This window comes from Citrus sinensis, chromosome 2 (assembly GCF_022201045.2).
Source record: "Citrus sinensis cultivar Valencia sweet orange chromosome 2, DVS_A1.0, whole genome shotgun sequence".
Taxonomy (NCBI): Eukaryota; Viridiplantae; Streptophyta; class Magnoliopsida; order Sapindales; family Rutaceae; genus Citrus; species Citrus sinensis.
In genome coordinates, this window is record NC_068557.1 from 20,363,473 (window position 1) to 20,382,257 (window position 18,785).

Consider the following 18,785-nt stretch of genomic DNA (forward strand, 5'->3'; position numbering starts at 1 on the left):
TAACAGTAGCTTTTCTGCATTATTGAGTGTTTTAGCAGATGTTTTCCCTGAAAATAATGAAATTCTAACCTCTATGTATGAGGCTAAAAAGACAATGTTAGCTTTGGGCTTAGAATATGTTAAAATTCATGCTTGCCCAAACGATTGCATACTCTCATAAAAGAGTATGAAAGTCTTTTTGAATGTCTTACTTGTGGGTTATGTAGATGGAAGAAAAATGATGGTATTGTAGACCAATATAGGAAAGGGGTTCTTATAAAAATTTTATGATATTTTCCTCCTATACTTAGGTTTAAGCGCATGTTTCAGTCATTAGAAACTGATAGGGACTTGACTTGGCATGCAAATGAGAGGATGGTTGATGGTAAACTCCGACATCCGGGTGACTCACCATCTTGGAAGTTAGTAGATGAGAAATGGCCAATCTTTGCTTTAAATCTTAGAAACCTTTGCCTATCTCTATCAGTTGATGGAATCAATCCACATAATTCTCTTAGTAGTACATATAACTGCTGGCCAATAATTCTTATTACTTATAATCTTCCACCATGGTTGTGCATGAAACGAAAATTCATGATGTTGTCCCTTTTGATTTCTGGTCCTCAACAATCGGGTAATGACATTGATATGTATTTACAACTTTTTATTGAGGATTTGAAAACTTTATGGGATGTTGGGGTGGAGGCATATGATGCCTATAAAAATGAGTACTTTAATTTGCGGGCTGTATTACTATGGACAATAAATGACTTCCCGGTATACGAAAATTTAGCGGGATGTAATGTTAAAAGATAATATGTCTACTGTTGTGCAAATTTTAATGTACTCGCAAGCGTACGAATCTATTGTAGTATAGACTAATGGTGACGAGTGTCGATCCCACAAGGAGGTGGATTTTAATTATATATAGAATTAATTTTGTAAATGGGTAGTTGGATTTATGGTGGAAATGATTTGGAATATGCTAATAATTAAATTAAAATGGCGAGAATAAATTCTAAAATTGGAATTGCAATTGAAATGGCGAGAATAAATTGAAGAGAATTCTATTGAAATGACGTACTTGGGTATCTGGATCCGTATCAACATGCATCATGGGCTAAATAATCCGTATTAATGCCAATTAAATCATGAAAGGGGAATCCACACCTCATGAACCACGCTCTAATCAATATGGTGCTAAGGGCTTACCGTGCCAAATAATAATAACCTTATACTAGAGAGCCGGTGTAACCAAGGCGGTACTAGACAAGATTAGTATTATTTGTCGACGAGAAGTCAAAACATCCACAAAAACTAGAGGGGAAGAGAAAATAAATTTACCAAATTAAGCCCATGACACATGTGGAGACTTCACCTTCAACCCAAGCTTGAAAGAAAATTAGCCACTCATAATTGAACTAGGGGCAAAATGGGAATTTATTAAAATACGAAGAAAATACAAGATGGAGAGGGAATTACAGAAAATGGATCCTAAAAATGGATTCAGAGATATCAAATTAGGGGGGGGAGGCCCCCTTTTTATAGATACATGGAGTAAATCATGGCCATCGGATTAAAAACAGTTTGGACGCTTAGGATTGCGCCACGTCATCAGTCAACAGTCCACGGTTTGACCACGCGGATGAACAGTAACACGGTTTGACCCGACTTTGAACAGTAACGCGGTTTGACCTGGATGAACAGTAACGCGGTTTGGTTGAAAATAATCTTGTGTGATGCATGCACCGTATGCGAGATTTTTCGTCCACTGATATGCTGCCACGTCACCATCAACAGTATATAAGAATTTTAGTCCAACAGGATCGTGACACCTCATCAGTCAATGCCACGTCATCGATCCGTCTATGTGAACAGTGTCGTGAACAGTAACGTATACAGTACCGTACACGTGAATAGTACCGTACAAGTGAACAGTGCCATTTTTCCTTTTATGCTCCTCCTAAGGTTTTCGACCGTCCTGAGTTCAAAAGTGATGTTCGTTTTGCCATCTGATTTCTCGTTTATTGTAAAATGACTATGATGCCCCTAAAATACATAAAATACTTAATTAAAATAAAACACATGTAATTAAATAACAAGAAGGTTAAATACATAAAAGTAAGGGTTGTTAGTAAGACTTGAAATGTAAAATGACGGTTTTCTCCTTTATAAATATGCATTTTCTAACACTCAACATCTACCCATATTGTAGTGTAGAAATACCAAAATGTAGACTTAAACACAATGGAAAAAATGTATACATTAGGCATCGACTTTAGCTTCCTTATGGTTATAAATTTTGGTTCCAAACAAAAGCCTTTGACAATAATGTGTGATGAAACCCCTCCAAAACTATTCACCGGGGAGGAAATTTTCTAGCTGGTCTACTCTATTGATAATAAATAGGGGAAAAGTAATAGTAAAAAGAGTAAAAGTAAGAACAATGATGATCTTGTGTGGTGGAAGAAGAAATCCATATTTTATAATTTAGAGTATTGGAAGCACTTGCTTGTGCGGTATCAATTAGATGTTATACACATTGAAAAGAATTAGTGTGAGAACATCTATGGTATACTGCTGCATATTCCTGGAAAGTCCAAAAATGGACTGAAATTGAGGATGGATCTCTTGAAAATGAAAATTAGGCCAAATTAACACCATAAGTTAAAGGAAACAACAATCGTGCATAGCTTCCTCATGCTTGTCACACCTTAACTAAGGAGGAAAAAGCAAGATTCTATGCAGCTTTGAAAAGGATCAAGGTTTCTACTAGATACTCTTCAAATATTAGGAATCTTGTGCCAAAAAAGAATTTTAAACTCCAGGGTCTTAAGTCCTATGACTGTCATGTTATTATGCAACAACTTTTGCCAATTGCCATAAAGTGTGTGCTGCCCAAACATGTTAAAGAAGCTATCATTAGGTTATGTTTCTTCTTTAATTCGTTGTGTGAGACTGTGATTGATGTGACAATGCTAGATGAATTGGAGAAAAACCTTGTAAAGACTTTGTGCTTGCTTGAAAAATATTTTCCCCCTTCTTTTTTTAACATAATGGTCCATCTTACTATTCACTTAGTGAGTGAAGTTAGACAATGTGGCCCCGTATATTTTCGATGGATGTATCCTTTTGAGCGATACATGAAAACTCTAAAAGGTTATATTCGAAATCGTAACTGTCCTGAGGGTTGCATAGCGGAGAGTTATATTGCCGAGGAAGCATTAGAATTTTGTGTAGAATACTTGGAAAACATGCCCACAATTGGGGTTCCATCTGGACATGTGCAGAATTTAGAAATTGATAAGCCCATGAGTTTGATCGAACTTCGTTAGATCAAGCACACTTGTATGTTTTGCATAACACTAAGAAAGTTCAGCCTTATATAAGGTGATGTTATCTAACTTGTGTTATTTTAGCTTTATGCTTGTCAAGTTTTGGTAGTTTAGGAACCTGAAAAGTTTGTCTTTGTAATTGATTTTTAAAGAGCATATGGATTGGTTACAACTTTGGCATCCACGAAAAAATGAGAAGTGGTTCAAGATGAACACAACCGAACATTTGCAGATTGGCTAACAGATAAAGTTTTGATAACATTAGTATAATTAATTCAATTTTTCCTTTCCGTTTCGGTTTGTGCTTGTTTAACATTATATTCATGTCGATTAATAATAGGTAAATATGTTGATAGAGAACGATCACGTTGTTACTCAAACAATCCGTTGGTTATCCCAAGGGCCTCGTCTTTATGTTTTCCAACATCCTGGTTATGACATAAATGATTTTCACTTTGTTACAAGAGATCGAGACTTAAATAGAGTTACTCAAAATAGTGGAGTGTCATTGGTTACACAAACAATTTCAGTTCCAAGTTTAAAAGATAAAAATCATGTCACTTCTAACATCACATACTATGGAGTGATTGGAGAGATTTGCGATCTAGATTATGTTATCTTTAGAATTCCAATAATGAAGTGTGACTAGGTACATACCAGAGGTGGTGTTATGAAGGATAGACTTAGATTTACTTTAGTAGACTTGCAACGAATGAGTCATAAATCTGATCCATTTATTTTAGCTTCTCAAGACAACTAAGTTTTTTATTTACCTGGTCAGCTTGATAAGAAGTGGTCAGTTGTATGCCAAATGCCTAGAAGAGGTAAACCCACACAAAGAAGTGAAGATGCAGTGGAATACCCTTCATTGACTACTGAATTTCCAAGTACTGATAACATAAACTCTATTGACGATGATGCTGCAATGTGCGCACGAGCCAGTAAGGAGGGAATTTGGATTGGACCTTGAATATCGTTTCTGTGTTTGTTTGCATGAGCTATTTGTTGAGTCCTTCTCAAAATGATATATGTTAAGGTTAATACAAGAAGTATTTTATGCTATTTGTTATTATTCTATTTTGTATTTTTTGGCAGTTTTTATGTGGTAATATATTATTATTATTATTTGATTTTGTTCTACAATTGTGATATTCATTATGGATAAAGGAAAAAATGTCCCTGAGATTTCTTCGCCTGAGCAATCTAATGCCCATTTCGATGAGTTTTTAGATTAACAAAATGATGGATCTGTTGGTGAGGAATCAGAGTACCATGAGGCACTTATCCGCGAAGGATATGATCCTGAAACCCCCCTGGCCGATCATGTCCTTAATCTTGATGAGTTTGGAAATGGTAACGAATTCATCATGGATAAGGGAAAAAATGTCCCTGAGATTTCTTCGTCTGAGCAATCTAATGCCCATTTCGATGAGTTTTTAGATGAATAAAATGACGGATCTGTTGATGAGGAATCAGAGTACCATGAGGCACTTATCCGCGAAGGATATGATCCTGGAACGCCCCTGGCCGATCATGTCCCTGATCTTGATGAGTTTGGAGATGGTAACGAGGATGAACCTGAGAGCAGTAAGCAAAGCAGAAGTGACACTGTTGGGTCAGAACAAAACAAGAAGAGGAAAAGAAGTGGAAAGTTTGTGGTTAAATACAACAGCCTTGGTGTTCCAGTTGGTGAAAAAGTCATTGAGCTAGCTACGTATATTGGTGTTTTGGCTCGTACATCAATTCCAATCCTCTACAACGATTAGCGTAGAGTTCCAGATGATACAAAGGAGCGTCTATGGGAGTCTGTTAAGGTATAAAATAAGAAATTAAGATGATTACTCTAGTTTTATTATTTCTGGAAAAATCTAAAATTAGAAATAAACTTTATTTCATGACTGTAAATATCCTCATTCTCACATTTTGAGAATGAAAATTGAAGGTGTACTTCGTTGTTCATCCTCCAAGTAGGAAGCAAGTACTACAAGCCATAAGAATAACTTTAATTATTTAATTAATTGACTAAACTTTTAATCATTATTAATTGAAAAATTAAATAAAAAAATTATTAGAAAAAGTAGGAGAATTCTCATAATAGGAGGTTTCACTCTTTGTTTTTTTACAAAATAACTATTATATAATCCAATAAATAAATGTAAAATCAGTTAGAATAAAAATATTAGGATCACGGCATTGTTGTTTACAAAATTGTAACAAAATTGTTTTCTAAATGATGCGTGGCAACCGATCCAATCAACTAAAACTAATTAACAACCACAAAAGGAAGCGTCACTACATCCCATTAATAGAGGAATTTCTACCTCCAAAGCATGTGTGAGGGAATTAAATCCTTTGATCTCATAATTCCATAAGAAGAGAAGAAAACCAGAAAGGTTATCTCCTAGGAAATGAAAGTATTTAACTTTAGAGTAACATCACATTATTAATAAATTTTTGTAGAAACTTAATTTCATCATGTTAATATATTAATAAAAAACAATTAATTATCTCACGTGCGATCCCGCCCCTAATCAACAAGAATACATTTGTTTTGATTTCTTTTTCTTATTGGATGTTGACTCCTTATGGCATCCAAATAAGTAGAATTCTACATGGGATCCAATTGACACAACCGGTAAACCTTTTGGAGTAGCAAGAGAGATAGAGATAAAACCGTATTCATACAGATGAAGAAAACAATGATGGAAACATTCCTGTTGTTTTAAGAAACATGTATTTTTCTTCATGTTTCAAATCCTTTGATATATGTGTATATAATATTAATTAACTAAAAATTTAGATCTTATTTGTACTTATCTTTTAATAATCTTACACCACGACTTGCATTTATAATAATGTCTTGATACTCTTGTCTGTGCCAGATGATAAGCTTCGGAGTTCATTTGCCAGTTGCCAACACTAAATTGTACAATTTAGTAGAAGCAGGGTAAGCTGTCACCTTCTCTTTTATACTCCTGAGCATCAAGAAGCGGTGCAAGGTACCATCAACACAACCTGCCATGCATGCATGCATGCTCACAAGTTGCAAGTTTCAGTATCCAAAATAGCACGTGTCATATATGTCTCAGCTCAAACAAATCCAAATGGCGTTCCTCAAATTTGATTTCTGTCATGGGGAAAGAGGTAAGTCTTTCCAAGTTCCTACACTACGACTAGGTGCCAAAATCTTCATCAGCCAGCTAAGATGTTGTACATGGAAGATTTTTAAGAGGGGGGAAAAAAACTGTATTACTCTCACTTTTCTTCTAACCGCTCACTTTCCTCTTAGTGACCAGTATGTGTTGCTGCTTCGGCACTATAAATAATGGCTAAAGCAGCCCGGGTGCTCATATCATTTTTAGAAGCTCTCTCTGTTAAGACTTAGCGGTTATCTTAATTTGCAAGCAAAATGAAGACCAAGGCTATTACTCTCTTAGCTCTTCTGTTTGCACTAGTTGTTCTCATCCCCCTGCTTAGTTGCAGAATGTTAGTATCTTTATGTATTAAGCGGATATATATATATATATATATATGATTTTATCTGTATTCATTTTTAACACTAGATGTATTTGACATTCTCGATCAAATAATAATTTTCTATTTTGCTTTAAGGTCAAAAGTTGACGTAATTATATATATAGAATAGTTACATTTTTTTAGCATTCCTTTAAACTCCCTTGTTCTGCCGAGGTATACATATTAAAAAAGAAACTACAAATTACATTTTTGTAAAGCCCTTCCCTTAAAGTACAAATTTTATTGCATGCAATATTCGATGCATCCAATTTAAAGTTTGAATGTCTGAGAACGCTTATACATTTTTTTTTTTTAAATTGAACTTCCGTGCAGTAGATACAGCAAAGGAGACGAAACAAGAAGATGAAGAAAAGGCCAATTACCCATAGATACCGAAACTACGACAGAAAATTGTTAGTGGTCATCACTCCATTTTCTTTTATTTTTAGTTTGTCCTGCTATGATTAATATAATTAAAATGGTTAGCAAAGGTCCGTTGATTCACTCGAAGAAAATTTACAAGCTCGTTTTCATTGTACAGCGGAGGCAGCCTATGAACAAGCAGATCAACAAGGAGGTTGACAAGGGGGAGGCCACGGCGGTGGCGGACAAGGAGGCGGGCAAGGAGGCCGCGGTGGTGGCGGACAGGGAGGAGGACAAGGAGGTCGTGGTGGAGGTGGACAAGGAGGAGGTAAAGGTGAAGGCCGTGGAGGAGGTCCAGGAGGCCACGGTGGAGGTGGCGGACAGGGAGGAGGTCGAGGAGGTCGAGGAAGAGGCGGTGGTGGCCAAGGTGGAGGAGGACAAGGAGGCCGCGGTGGAGGTGGCGGACAGGGAGGAGGTAAAGGAGGTCGAGGAGGTGGTGGTGGCGGTCAAGGCGGACGCCGCGGAGGAGGTGGAGGTCAAGGAGGCGGCGGTAGAGGCGGTGGTGGAGGTGGCGGCGGTATGTAAAGTTAGGCAAAGGGAAAGCCTCGCCATATGTCCTAGCCATAAATCTCGATCTAAAGTTGTAAACTACACAAAGCGTATTAAGTGTTAGTAGGATATATATATTTACGGTAATGCTAAGTACGTACTTTGACGATATTAAGAATAAAATTGCCAGCACAGGGACATGCCCCATCCAAGCATGACTTGGCTAGGGTTCTAACATGTGGTGTGGACAATATTCTATCTACATCGTATGTACTTATAACTGGTGTTCAAATTTCTGGTGTGTTTGTTCTATTATAGGATATATATTTATCGATGCCGAGTATCAACTTCTTCATATTTAATCGGGGGTTAAATTTTTCGTCCGATTTAACGAAGTACGAGAAACTCCTTGACCGGGACAAACTTGGGGTCCTGTTGGTTCCAAAGATTACGATGGTGTACTGTTTGAAAGTTGAATCGTGACGGTAAAAGTTGTTTGGGAGCTAAGAAAATGATAATAAGATTTTCTTGGAAACTATTGACTTTTATTGAATCTCACGTTATTGCTTACAAATACAATCACAACCATATTTATACTAACTCACATATCTCAACAGAATTAAATCTTTACTAACAACTGAAGAACAGAATGTAAAACATGATTAACAGATTTGCTGAGCTGACTTCTTTGCTCAACTAACTGCTAACTCATCATTGATACACACGTGCTCAATATACAACTCCCTTTTGTACATTGTGAGCTTCCTTAATAGTCCCCCTCAAACTTAAAGGGTATGGCTGCACATTAAGTTTTCTCCTGAGATAATTGAATTGAGTGAATGTGAGAGGCTTGGTCAGGATGTCTGCAATCTGTTCTTCACTCGGAATGTAATTGATTTCCAGCTCTCTTGCTAACACTTTGTCTCTTATAAAGTGCATGTCCAATTCAATGTGTTTGGTTCTCAAGTGGTAGACAGGATTTTTGGCCAGCTCAGTTGCACTTATATTATCACACCAGATTGTGGGCACTGAAATACATTCAATCTTGAGTTCTTTGAACAATGACTATAACCATGTAATTTCTGCACTTGCAGAAGCAAGAGCTCTGTACTCACTCTCTGCACTTGACCTTGTAACTATGGATTGCTTCTTGGATGACCAAGATATCAAGTTATTTCCCAAGTAAATACAGTATGCACTTGTTGATTTCCTATCATCAATATCACATGTCCAATCTGCACCTGGGAAACCTGTTAACTTTATTTCTCCATCAACTGCAAACTTTAATCCATAGTCTTCTGTTTCTTTCAAATATCTAAGCATTCTCTTACAGGCTAGGATATGTTGTAATGTAGGTGCAAAAACATATTGGCTTAACTTGTTCACTGCAAAAGCTATCTCTGGCCTGGTCAGAACGAAATACTGCAGCCCTCTAATTAAACTTCTATAACTTGTTGCATCTTCAACATGCTGACCCAAAGATCCCTTAGCTTCCTTTTGAAGTTTTGTCCCTGTAACCATTGGTGTATCACATCCTTTGCAGTGAAGCATATCAGCTTTGCTCAGCAGGTCTCTAACATATTTTCTTTGGGATAAGTAAATGTTGTTCTTAGCATAAAATACTTCTATACCCAGAAAATATGAGAGTCTTCCCAAATCTTTCAATGCAAACACTTTGCTGAAGTCTGAGATAAACTTTTCAAGTTCATCACTGTTAGGCCCTGTTATCAGTATGTCATCAACATAGATCAAGAATAATATCATTGAATCTTGTTTTCCTTTAAAGAACAGTGAAGTATCAGCTCTGGAATTTTGAAATCCCCAGTTTACAACCAAACAACCTTTTCGTTTATCAAACCAAGCTCTGGGAGCTTGTTTCAAACCATATAAAGCCTTCTTCAACTTACATACATAACATGATCTCTTCTCATCAACAAAACCCTCAGGCTGATACATGTAGACATCTTCCGTTAAGTCACTATTCAGAAAAGCATTATTGACATCTACATGTCTGATCATCCAACTATGCATTGTAGCCAAGCTTAATATAACCCTCACTGTGGAAGCCTTTATAACAGGGCAAAAAGTTTCGAAATAATCAATCCCTTCAGTTTGTTGGAAACCTTTAGCAACCAATCTAGCTTTGTACTTTGCTATACTGCCATCACTATTTTGTTTAACCGTGAACACCCATTTGTTTCCAACTATTTTGTATTCAGCTGGAGGTGGTACAAGAGACCAAGTCTCATTCCTGATCAAAGTTTTATATTCCTCTTTCATGGCCTTATACCAATTTTTATCATTCAGAGCTTCTTGAATTGTGTTAGGTTCTTTGTTGATCAAGGTGGCTGTATACAACTTAGGCTTCAATATTCCAGACTTTGATCTGGTAATCATTTTATGTGTAGGTTGTGAGATCTGAATTCTGTTTGGATTATATTCAGAGTGTTGTTGATTGCTTATTTGTGGTTCAAGTTGTGTTTGAGTAGATTCAGGGATTTGAGGGATAACTTGTGATATTGATAGTTCTGATAAAGAATAACTAGATGGTTCTTGTTGATTCAAATTATTTGTATGCTCAGGCAAAACAGGAGTCTGTTCATCACTTGGTACACCTGCTAAGTAAGTATCTTCAAAGCTGCTGTTGAATAAGGGTAGAGTTGAAAGATGATAGACTTGCTGTTTAGAGAAATTTAACACTGGTGTTTCTGAGTTGGCAACATTTTCAGATGATGAAGAAACAAAGATTATTGTATATTAAAATACACTTTCATCAAAAACAACATGTCTAAGGATATGAACTCGACCTGAACTTGTAAGACATTTATATCCCTTATGAGATGAGCTATAACCAATAAAGATGCATTTGCTGGTATGAAAGTCAAATTTATGTTTGTTAAAATCTCTCAAGTATGGATAACAAAGACAACCAAAACATTTAAGGAAGTTGTAATCTGGTTTATGCTTAAAAAGCTTCTCATATGGAGATAAGAGTTTCAATATAGGTGTTGGTAATCTGTTTATGTGTTACACTGCTATATGAACAGCTTCCCACCAGAATTTAAAAGGAAGATTAGCTTGAGCTAAGAAAGTCAAAGCTAACTCAATTATATGTCTATGTTTTCTTTCTACTAGACCATTTTGATGATGTTTGTAAGGGCATGAATGTCTGAAAATGATCTCATTCTGGTTTAAGAAGTCAGTAAAAACTCTATATTCTCCCTCCCAGTCAGATTGCAGCATCTTGACTTTGGTATTGAACCGATTCTCTACTTGAATTTTGAATAATTTGAAGACTTCAAAAGCTTTTGATTTGAGTTTGAGTGGGTAAATCCAGGTATACCTACTATAATCATCTACAAAGCTAATGTAGTATTTGAAACCATTTCTAGATGTAGTAGGTGAAGGCCCCCATAGATGAGTATGTATCAGTTCTAATACTTGAGTTGTTTTGGTTTCGGTTGTAGAAAAATATTGCTTGTGAGCTTTTCCTAATTGACATGCTTCACACATAGAATGCTCATGAGATAAAATTGATTTTTGAGAGACTTTAACTTGTTTACAAGTCTTAAGCAAATGCATCAATACTGTTGAGCTTGGATGACCAAACTTTATGTGTAACATAGTAAGTTCATCATGTTTCTAGTTACACTTATTTGAAACTGAGCTTAAACAAGTCTTATCAAAGGAATTACAATGATAAGAAATAGAAGACACATTTGAGCATGACAACATGGATATTGGTTTATGTGACTAAAGTTGAGAAAGATGAAAGGCAGGTGATGTGTGATAAGCAGAAGATGACATGGAAGAAGATTTCATCAACAGCTTGTAAAGACCTTTCTCAGCAAGGCCCTGCAGAAGAACTTGCCCCTTCATGTCCTTAACATAACAAACATTTTCACAAAATTCAACAAAGAGTGAATTATCAAATGTAAGTTTGGAGATGCTTAGTAAATTCTTAGTGATTGTAGAAATAAGCAACATATCTTTAAGTGCTATAGTGGAGGCATGTATGTAAGGATGTTTTGAAGCTATAAATGATAAAAATGCATGACCAATATGAGAAATTGACAGACCTTGACCATTTCCAATAATGAGTTGATCAGTACCTTTGTAGTCTTCCTTAAAATGCAAGTTCTTCATGTTGTTGGTCAAGTGATGAGTTGCCCCACTATCCAAATACCAGCCATCATCAGCAAAGCTTTCAAAATTAGCCACATAAGCTTTTGCAGGTTCATAGTTATCAATTCCAGAATAGCAGCTTGCCTCAGATGCAGGATGATTATCATAGTTATCATAACCTTGATATGGATATGTAAAGCCATCAAAATTAGCAATATATGCTGATCTTGGTCCTTTTCCTCTGCCTAGACTCCTTGAAGAAGGGACATAATCCTCCACAAATCGATGCCAGCAAATATCAACAGTGTGACCAGGCTTAAAGCAAATCTGGCAAACCAATTCTTCTGCATTGCTTGGAATTCCTTGAGGTCCATTCATATTAGTAACTCTAGTCTGAGTAAATTGTATTGGATTCCTAGGTGCATGAAAGGAGTTAACATTATTTGGGCCAAATGAGTGTCCTCTTACATATTCACCTCTGTGATTGCCATTAAACATCCTTGGAGACTGAAAAATATTTCCTCTTCCAGCAGTATGATTTCTACCAGTATTGCCAAACTGAGCACCAGCATATCCTCCTCTTCTAAAATTATTTCTTGATTGAGCATAGAATGCCCTTGGATAATAGGCATTTGTATAAGCATAATTTGCATTAAACATGCTTTTATCATTCTGCTCTAGTTCAAGCCTGGTTTCAAGAGCTAATATAATGCATAAGCATCATCATAGTCCATTTTTTAATCAATTATAAAGGTAGCAATATCACGATAGCCTGCTCCTAAGCTATTAAGAATTGTCAGCATGAGATCTTTCACTGTTATAGGACTTCCAGCACTAGCAAGTTTATCTGCTACAATTTTCATTTTGATGCAGTAATCTTCAATACTCATTGATTCCTTCCTAAGAGTATTTAACTCATATCTAAGTTGAAGAACCATGGCTTCAAATTGCACACCAAATTTCTTTTCTAAAGTTCTCCAAACATCAAAAATCCTCTCCGAGGCCTTAACTTGATCCACAGTCGATCGCCATTTCTTTTCTGTAGCTTGGCTAATGGCTAGCCCCCTCTCTCCACTCTTCTTCTTTTGGGTTCTATTCATCATTGCTTGAAAATCTCTACTGTAAATTAATTTGCTTGCTCTTCGCACTCTTCTTGTCTCTAGATTGATAAGTAGTGATCAGTGCATCAAAGGAATATGAAGATATGTACAGCTTCACAGCTTCAATTTTTAAAGGAAAGACATTGTATCAGTAGAGCTTTTTATAAGGCACATGAATAGAACTGTAAGAGGTCACAAGATGACCCAGAATTTTAAATGGCGTACAAGAAAGAATAAGATGTATAGTAGAGCATCAAAAGTTTTTCGGATAGCGACGGAGAAAAGCGTTGCAGTGATGCTCGATTGAGAGCTATTGAATTACAGTGACAATTAAGTACATGTTGAGGAAGCTCACAGTGTACAAAAGGGAGTTGCATATTGACCACGTGTGTGTCAATGATGAGTCAGCAGTTAGTTAAGCAAAGAAGCCAGCTCAGCAAATCTGTTAATCATGTTTTACGTTCTGTTATTCAATTGTTAGTAAAGATTTAATTCTGTTGAGATATGTAAGTTAGTATAAATATGGTTGTGATTGTATTTGTAAGTAATAATGTGAGATTCAATAAAAGTCAATAGTTTCCAAGCAAATCTTATTATTATTTTCTTAGCTCCCAAACAACTTTTACAGTCACGATTCAACTTTCAAACATAGTATCAGAGCCAGTAAGAGCAAGCTCTAGTACTCAGCAAACAAATCAACAAAGTCAAATAAATTTTTCTTTCAACACTCCAATTAAACTAGATCGATCGAACTATCTACTTTGGCGTTTTCAAGTTTTAGCTTCCATAAGAGACAATCGATTGGAAGGCTACATCACTGGAAAAAAACTAACACCTGAAGAACAGTTCACTCAAGTTGGAGCTGATGGATCTATTCAGAAAATTGATAATCCAGAATATCAAAATTGGAGATCACAAGATCAAACATTGCTTCGATGGATGCTATCATCAATAAGTGAGGGTACTCTAAATCTTGTCATAAATTGTGGTAAATGCTGCTTGGTTCCAAAACTGGGCGTTTGTAGAGTAAGGAATTGCAGAAAGACGGGGGCGTTCTGAAAGCCAATTATTGTTACGGAAGCACCGGTTAAGCAATTACCAAGGTCACTACAACTTTTGATGAAATATAAACGTGATAAATAAATGTAAAGAAAAATATGACACAATAATTTACGTGATTTGACATAAAGCCTACATCTAAAGGTAAAAATTGGAAGATAATTTTACTAATGAATGGGAATTTACAAAATTGGAAAAAACTCTCAAAATTCAATACCCAATACACCCAAATGGATCTCTTTAACACCCAATGAAATACTCTCTCTACACTCTTGAAGAGCTCACTTACCATACTCTTAGATCTCACAATTTTTTTTTGATGGTCTACTTCTCTATTTATAAATGAAGCTTACAATATGAATGCATTGAAAAATCTTACCCATTTTTCAATTTTAATGGCTTCAGTGTGACTTTGGTGAAGAGTAAGAAATTTAATGCTAGCACATGCAATTGCAGTCAAAAAGTTGCTAGCCATATGCATGTGGTCAACAAAAGTTGGATTTGGTGCTAAATTTTTACCAATTCTCAACCTCGGCGAAAATTTATGCAAATATGAGTTGAATACTAAACTCCCTATATATCAAATCATCCTCCAATCTCTACTTTTCTCACTATTTTAAACTTGCAGGATATTGATCAACTTTAGACAATGTTGAAATTTGATCGTTGTCACCACCTTGGTCAACATATTTGTGGGATTCTTTTCAGTCTTGATTTTTTGAAGAAGAATCTTTCACTCATCAACAATTTCTTGCACAAAGTGAAATCGTACATCGATATACTTCGTGCGTGCATGATAAACTTGGTTCTTTACTAAGTGAATAGCATTTTGACTGTCGTTGATTGTCGCAATATACATTAATGTGCTCCTGTACCAATCCCAAGTTTTCAAGAAAGTCTTGAAACCAAATAACCTCTTTAACAACCTCTGTAATATCCATGTACTTGGCCTCTGTGGTTGACGGTGCAACTGTAGATTGTAGTGTAGACTTCTAACTAATTGGCCCTCTAGCAAAAGTAAAAACATATACGGTTGTTGACCTTCGTTTTTCTAAATCACCAGCATAATCAGAGTTGACATACCTAATCACACCTTGACCAAGTGTATCATCTTGCTTAAATAGTAAACTAACATCCACGATCTTCTAAATGTACCGTAGAATCTATTTCACAGCTTGTCAATGTCCTTTACCAGGATTATGCATATATCTACTCACTATACCAACTGCATGTGAAATGTGAGGTCTTGTACACACCATTGCATACATCAAGCTACCCACTGCATTTGAATATGGAACTTGTAACATCTATTCTCATTATGCATTTGTCGAAGGAGATTGTTGTGCCGAAAGCTTAAAATAAGAAGCCAATGGGGTGTCACAGGTTTTATCTGCTCTGTCATGCTAAATTGTTGTAGTACCTTATTCAAATATTACTTCTGAGATAAGCTAACTTTGCCACGAGCTCCATCTCTGCATATCTCCATGCCAAGAATTTTCTTAACTTTACCCAGACCTTTCATCTCAAATTCTTAATTGAGTTGAGTCTTTAACTTCTCAATCTCATCTTTTCTCTTGGATGCTATTAGCATATCATATAAAATATTCTTCTTGTAACTTGTGAAAATACACACAATAGTCAAATTTATTTCTTGTGTACCTTTATCCTTTCATAAACTGATCAAATCGCTTGTATCATTGCTTCAGAGATTGTTTTAAGAATTGTTTCAACTCATAAAGTGACTTTATCAATTTGCAAACCCAATTTTCTTTTCTAGTAATATTGAATCCATTTGGTTGAGTCATATAGATTTTCTCTTCCAAATCACCATGTAAAAATACAATTTTTACATTAAGCAGAACTAGTTTAAGATTAAATTGCGCAACCATGGCTAGCAAAATTCAAATATATGAGTGTTTCACAACTGGAGAAAATACTTCATTTTAGTCTATTCCTTCTTTCTAAGCGTAACCCTTCGCTACCAATATAACCTTGTATCGAATTTCATTCTTATAAGGAAATTCTTCCTTCTTTAGATATACCCATTTGCACCCATTTTCACTCAATTGCCTTCTTTTCCTTGGGCAGTGTAACTAACCCCTAAGTTCTATTTTTATGAAGAGACTGCATTTCCTCATCCATTACTAGCTTCCACAATACACTTTCAAGGCTACTTATTGCTTCTCTGTAAGTGGAAGAAACATTACCATCTACAACTGAAATTGCATAGGTCACTGACACGTCTCAAAAGTGTTATTACTCTCAAGTATAAGAGTGTCTAGTTGTAATATAACATGGTGAGTCCGGGGTCGAACCATAAGAAATTTAAAATCTAGTTGTTAATTTAAAACAAAGAAAATTAATTGCGAGTAAAAAATAACTAGAAATCAATTTAAAAATATGTTAACGTTACGGGATCCACTCTCAGTTACTCAAACTATAATTTTAATACTCTCTCATTTTTACATTTTGCCTCACTTTTACCAGTTAATTATTATATCATTTAATTCTTAACTAGCTATGTGTGTGTATAAATATGAAATCAAGTACCTAATGTCCCACACTATATTAATGTGTCGGCATTATGTCAAAATACCATATAGATCTAAAGAAATTTATAAATTAACATGACATAAAAATAACCAAAAAAGAATAAAATAAACTTAAAACTCACTTGAGAAAGTAATTAATTTTATGATTTGAAACTTCGAGCTTCACCCTTCACTTCAGCTTAGTAAAATTAGTCACTTATATTGAAAGAAAATAAAAAAAAATTTTTATTTGACAAACTTTTGAAATATATTACAAAGAAGTTGATTGCACAACAAAAGAAAAAAAAGACACAATTCCTCAACTTCGCTCTCTTATCTCACGTCTCGACTCAGCTCTCTCCATTGGCTTTTTTTCCTCTTCGTTGGCTTTTATAGGCAACAATTGCCTCCACTTCATTCTTTTTATTCTTATTTAATTTTTTTATTCAATTATTTTATTTTTATAATATAAATGAATGTTGAGAAGTGTGATGGTCAGGAACACATGATTGCCCACTTATTTTTTAATTATTTTTTATTTTTATTTTAATATTTGTTAATTACATCTCCTCAATAATACATTTTAAGTGGCTCAAGTAATTCTTCTTTGTTTCTGCTTTTAGGTTCAACTCCATTTCTATTCTTGAAAAACATTTACAAGATAAAATTAACATATTGCGAATTAATTTAACACAAAAATTTATTTGGGGAGCATTCATATAATTTATAAGTTATGAGCGCATTAATCAACACTTTTAGTGAAAACTAATAATTTTATCCTTATTACACGTACACTTTTTAGTGTTAATCAACCACCATATCAACAAAGCGTGTAAGTTTGCGAATCTCTCTTCACGGCCTTCTATATGCAAATGAATCTTGTTGTTGTGAAGGTTCCTAAGTCAAAACCTCTTTATCATCTTCGGTCAATGGAGAATCACTATCTGTCTCCTCAACACCGACTGGATTATCTTTAACCTTCAAACTCCACTTGCGGCTCTTGTCATCCTCTTGAGAATCTTTTAATTTCAATATGGTTGATTCATCAAAAGTCACATCTCTACTAAAAATAATCATCTTCATAACAGGACTCCAGAGACGATATCTTTTTACTCCACCAGTTATACCTATGAACAATGATTTCTTTACTCTTGGGCCTAACTTAGATTCTTTTAAATAATAATAGGTAAAACATATAAAGAATCATAATCATTATCAAGTTTACCAGTCCACATCTCCATGGGTTTTTACCCTCAATTGCAGATAATGACAAACTATTGATCAGATGGCACACATATACAACTGCCTCAGCCCAAAACTCTTTGCCCAGTCCAGCATTGGACAATATACACCGAACTTTCTCTAGTATAGTTTGGTTCATGGGTTCTGCAACCCCATTTTACTGTGGTGTATCTCGAACAGTAAAGTGTCGCACAATGCCCTCATCTCGGCACATTGTATAAATGGATCATTCTTATACTTACCACCATTATCTGAGCGAAGTCTTTTGGCCTTTCAATCAATTTAAGTCTCGACTATTTTCTTCCATTTAGAAATGTGCCTAAGACTTCATTCTTGTTCTTAATCAAATACACCCATACTTTTCTTGAATAATCATCAACAAAAGTAACAAAATAGTGCATACCTCTCAAAGAAGCTGTTTTGGTAAGTCCTCACACATCACGGTGAACACAGTCAAGAATTCCTTGCGTATCGTGAATTGTTGAACTAAACTTTACCTTTGTCTGCTTGCTCAAAACACAATATTTAAAAATTTTCAATTTGGAAGAATTTGCACATTTCAATAAACCTTACTTTATCAAAGTCTGCAAAACTTTTTCACCAGCATGTCCCAGCATATACGCCACAACTTGGTTGCTTCTAAATCTGCATCTTTTCCAAAACTGTTGATGTTGATTCAATAATTGTACTTCCTTGGAAATACTACAAGTTATTTCTTCTTGTGTTTTTTATCACCGTCAGTGCACCAGCTATTACTTTTAAAAATCCATCTCTCAGAGTGATTGAAAGCCCTTTAGATTCTAGGATTCCTCATGAGATGAGATTTTTCTTCAAATTTGGTATGTAGCAAATATCTATCAAGACTTGGATTGAGCCGTCATGATTCTTCAATTGGATTGTACCTATTCCCATGATTTTACAGGCATTGTCATCACCCATAAAGACAACTCCACCATCCAGCTCTTTGAAGCTAAAAAACCAGCCCT

The 18,785-nt window shown here is 35.4% G+C and overlaps 1 protein-coding gene across 3 annotated transcripts; it reads left to right on the top strand.

Annotated features, from left to right (window-relative positions):
• Positions 1–6,237: 6,237 nt before the first annotated feature.
• Positions 6,238–8,076, top strand: LOC127900393 (uncharacterized). Of its 3 annotated transcripts, none has more exons than XM_052435342.1 (3): positions 6,238–6,609; positions 7,164–7,243; positions 7,372–8,076. In XM_052435342.1, the coding sequence occupies exon 3, from the start codon at positions 7,384–7,386 to the stop codon at positions 7,864–7,866; it is 483 nt and encodes a 160-aa protein (XP_052291302.1). In that variant the 5' UTR covers positions 6,238–6,609; positions 7,164–7,243; positions 7,372–7,383; the 3' UTR covers positions 7,867–8,076. The 3 variants fall into 3 exon arrangements, with proteins under 3 accessions (XP_052291302.1, XP_052291301.1, XP_052291300.1); XM_052435341.1 differs by having other exon boundaries at positions 6,238–6,560; XM_052435340.1 differs by lacking the exon at positions 6,238–6,609 and adding an exon at positions 6,618–6,800.
• The last annotated feature ends 10,709 nt before the right edge of the window (positions 8,077–18,785 follow it).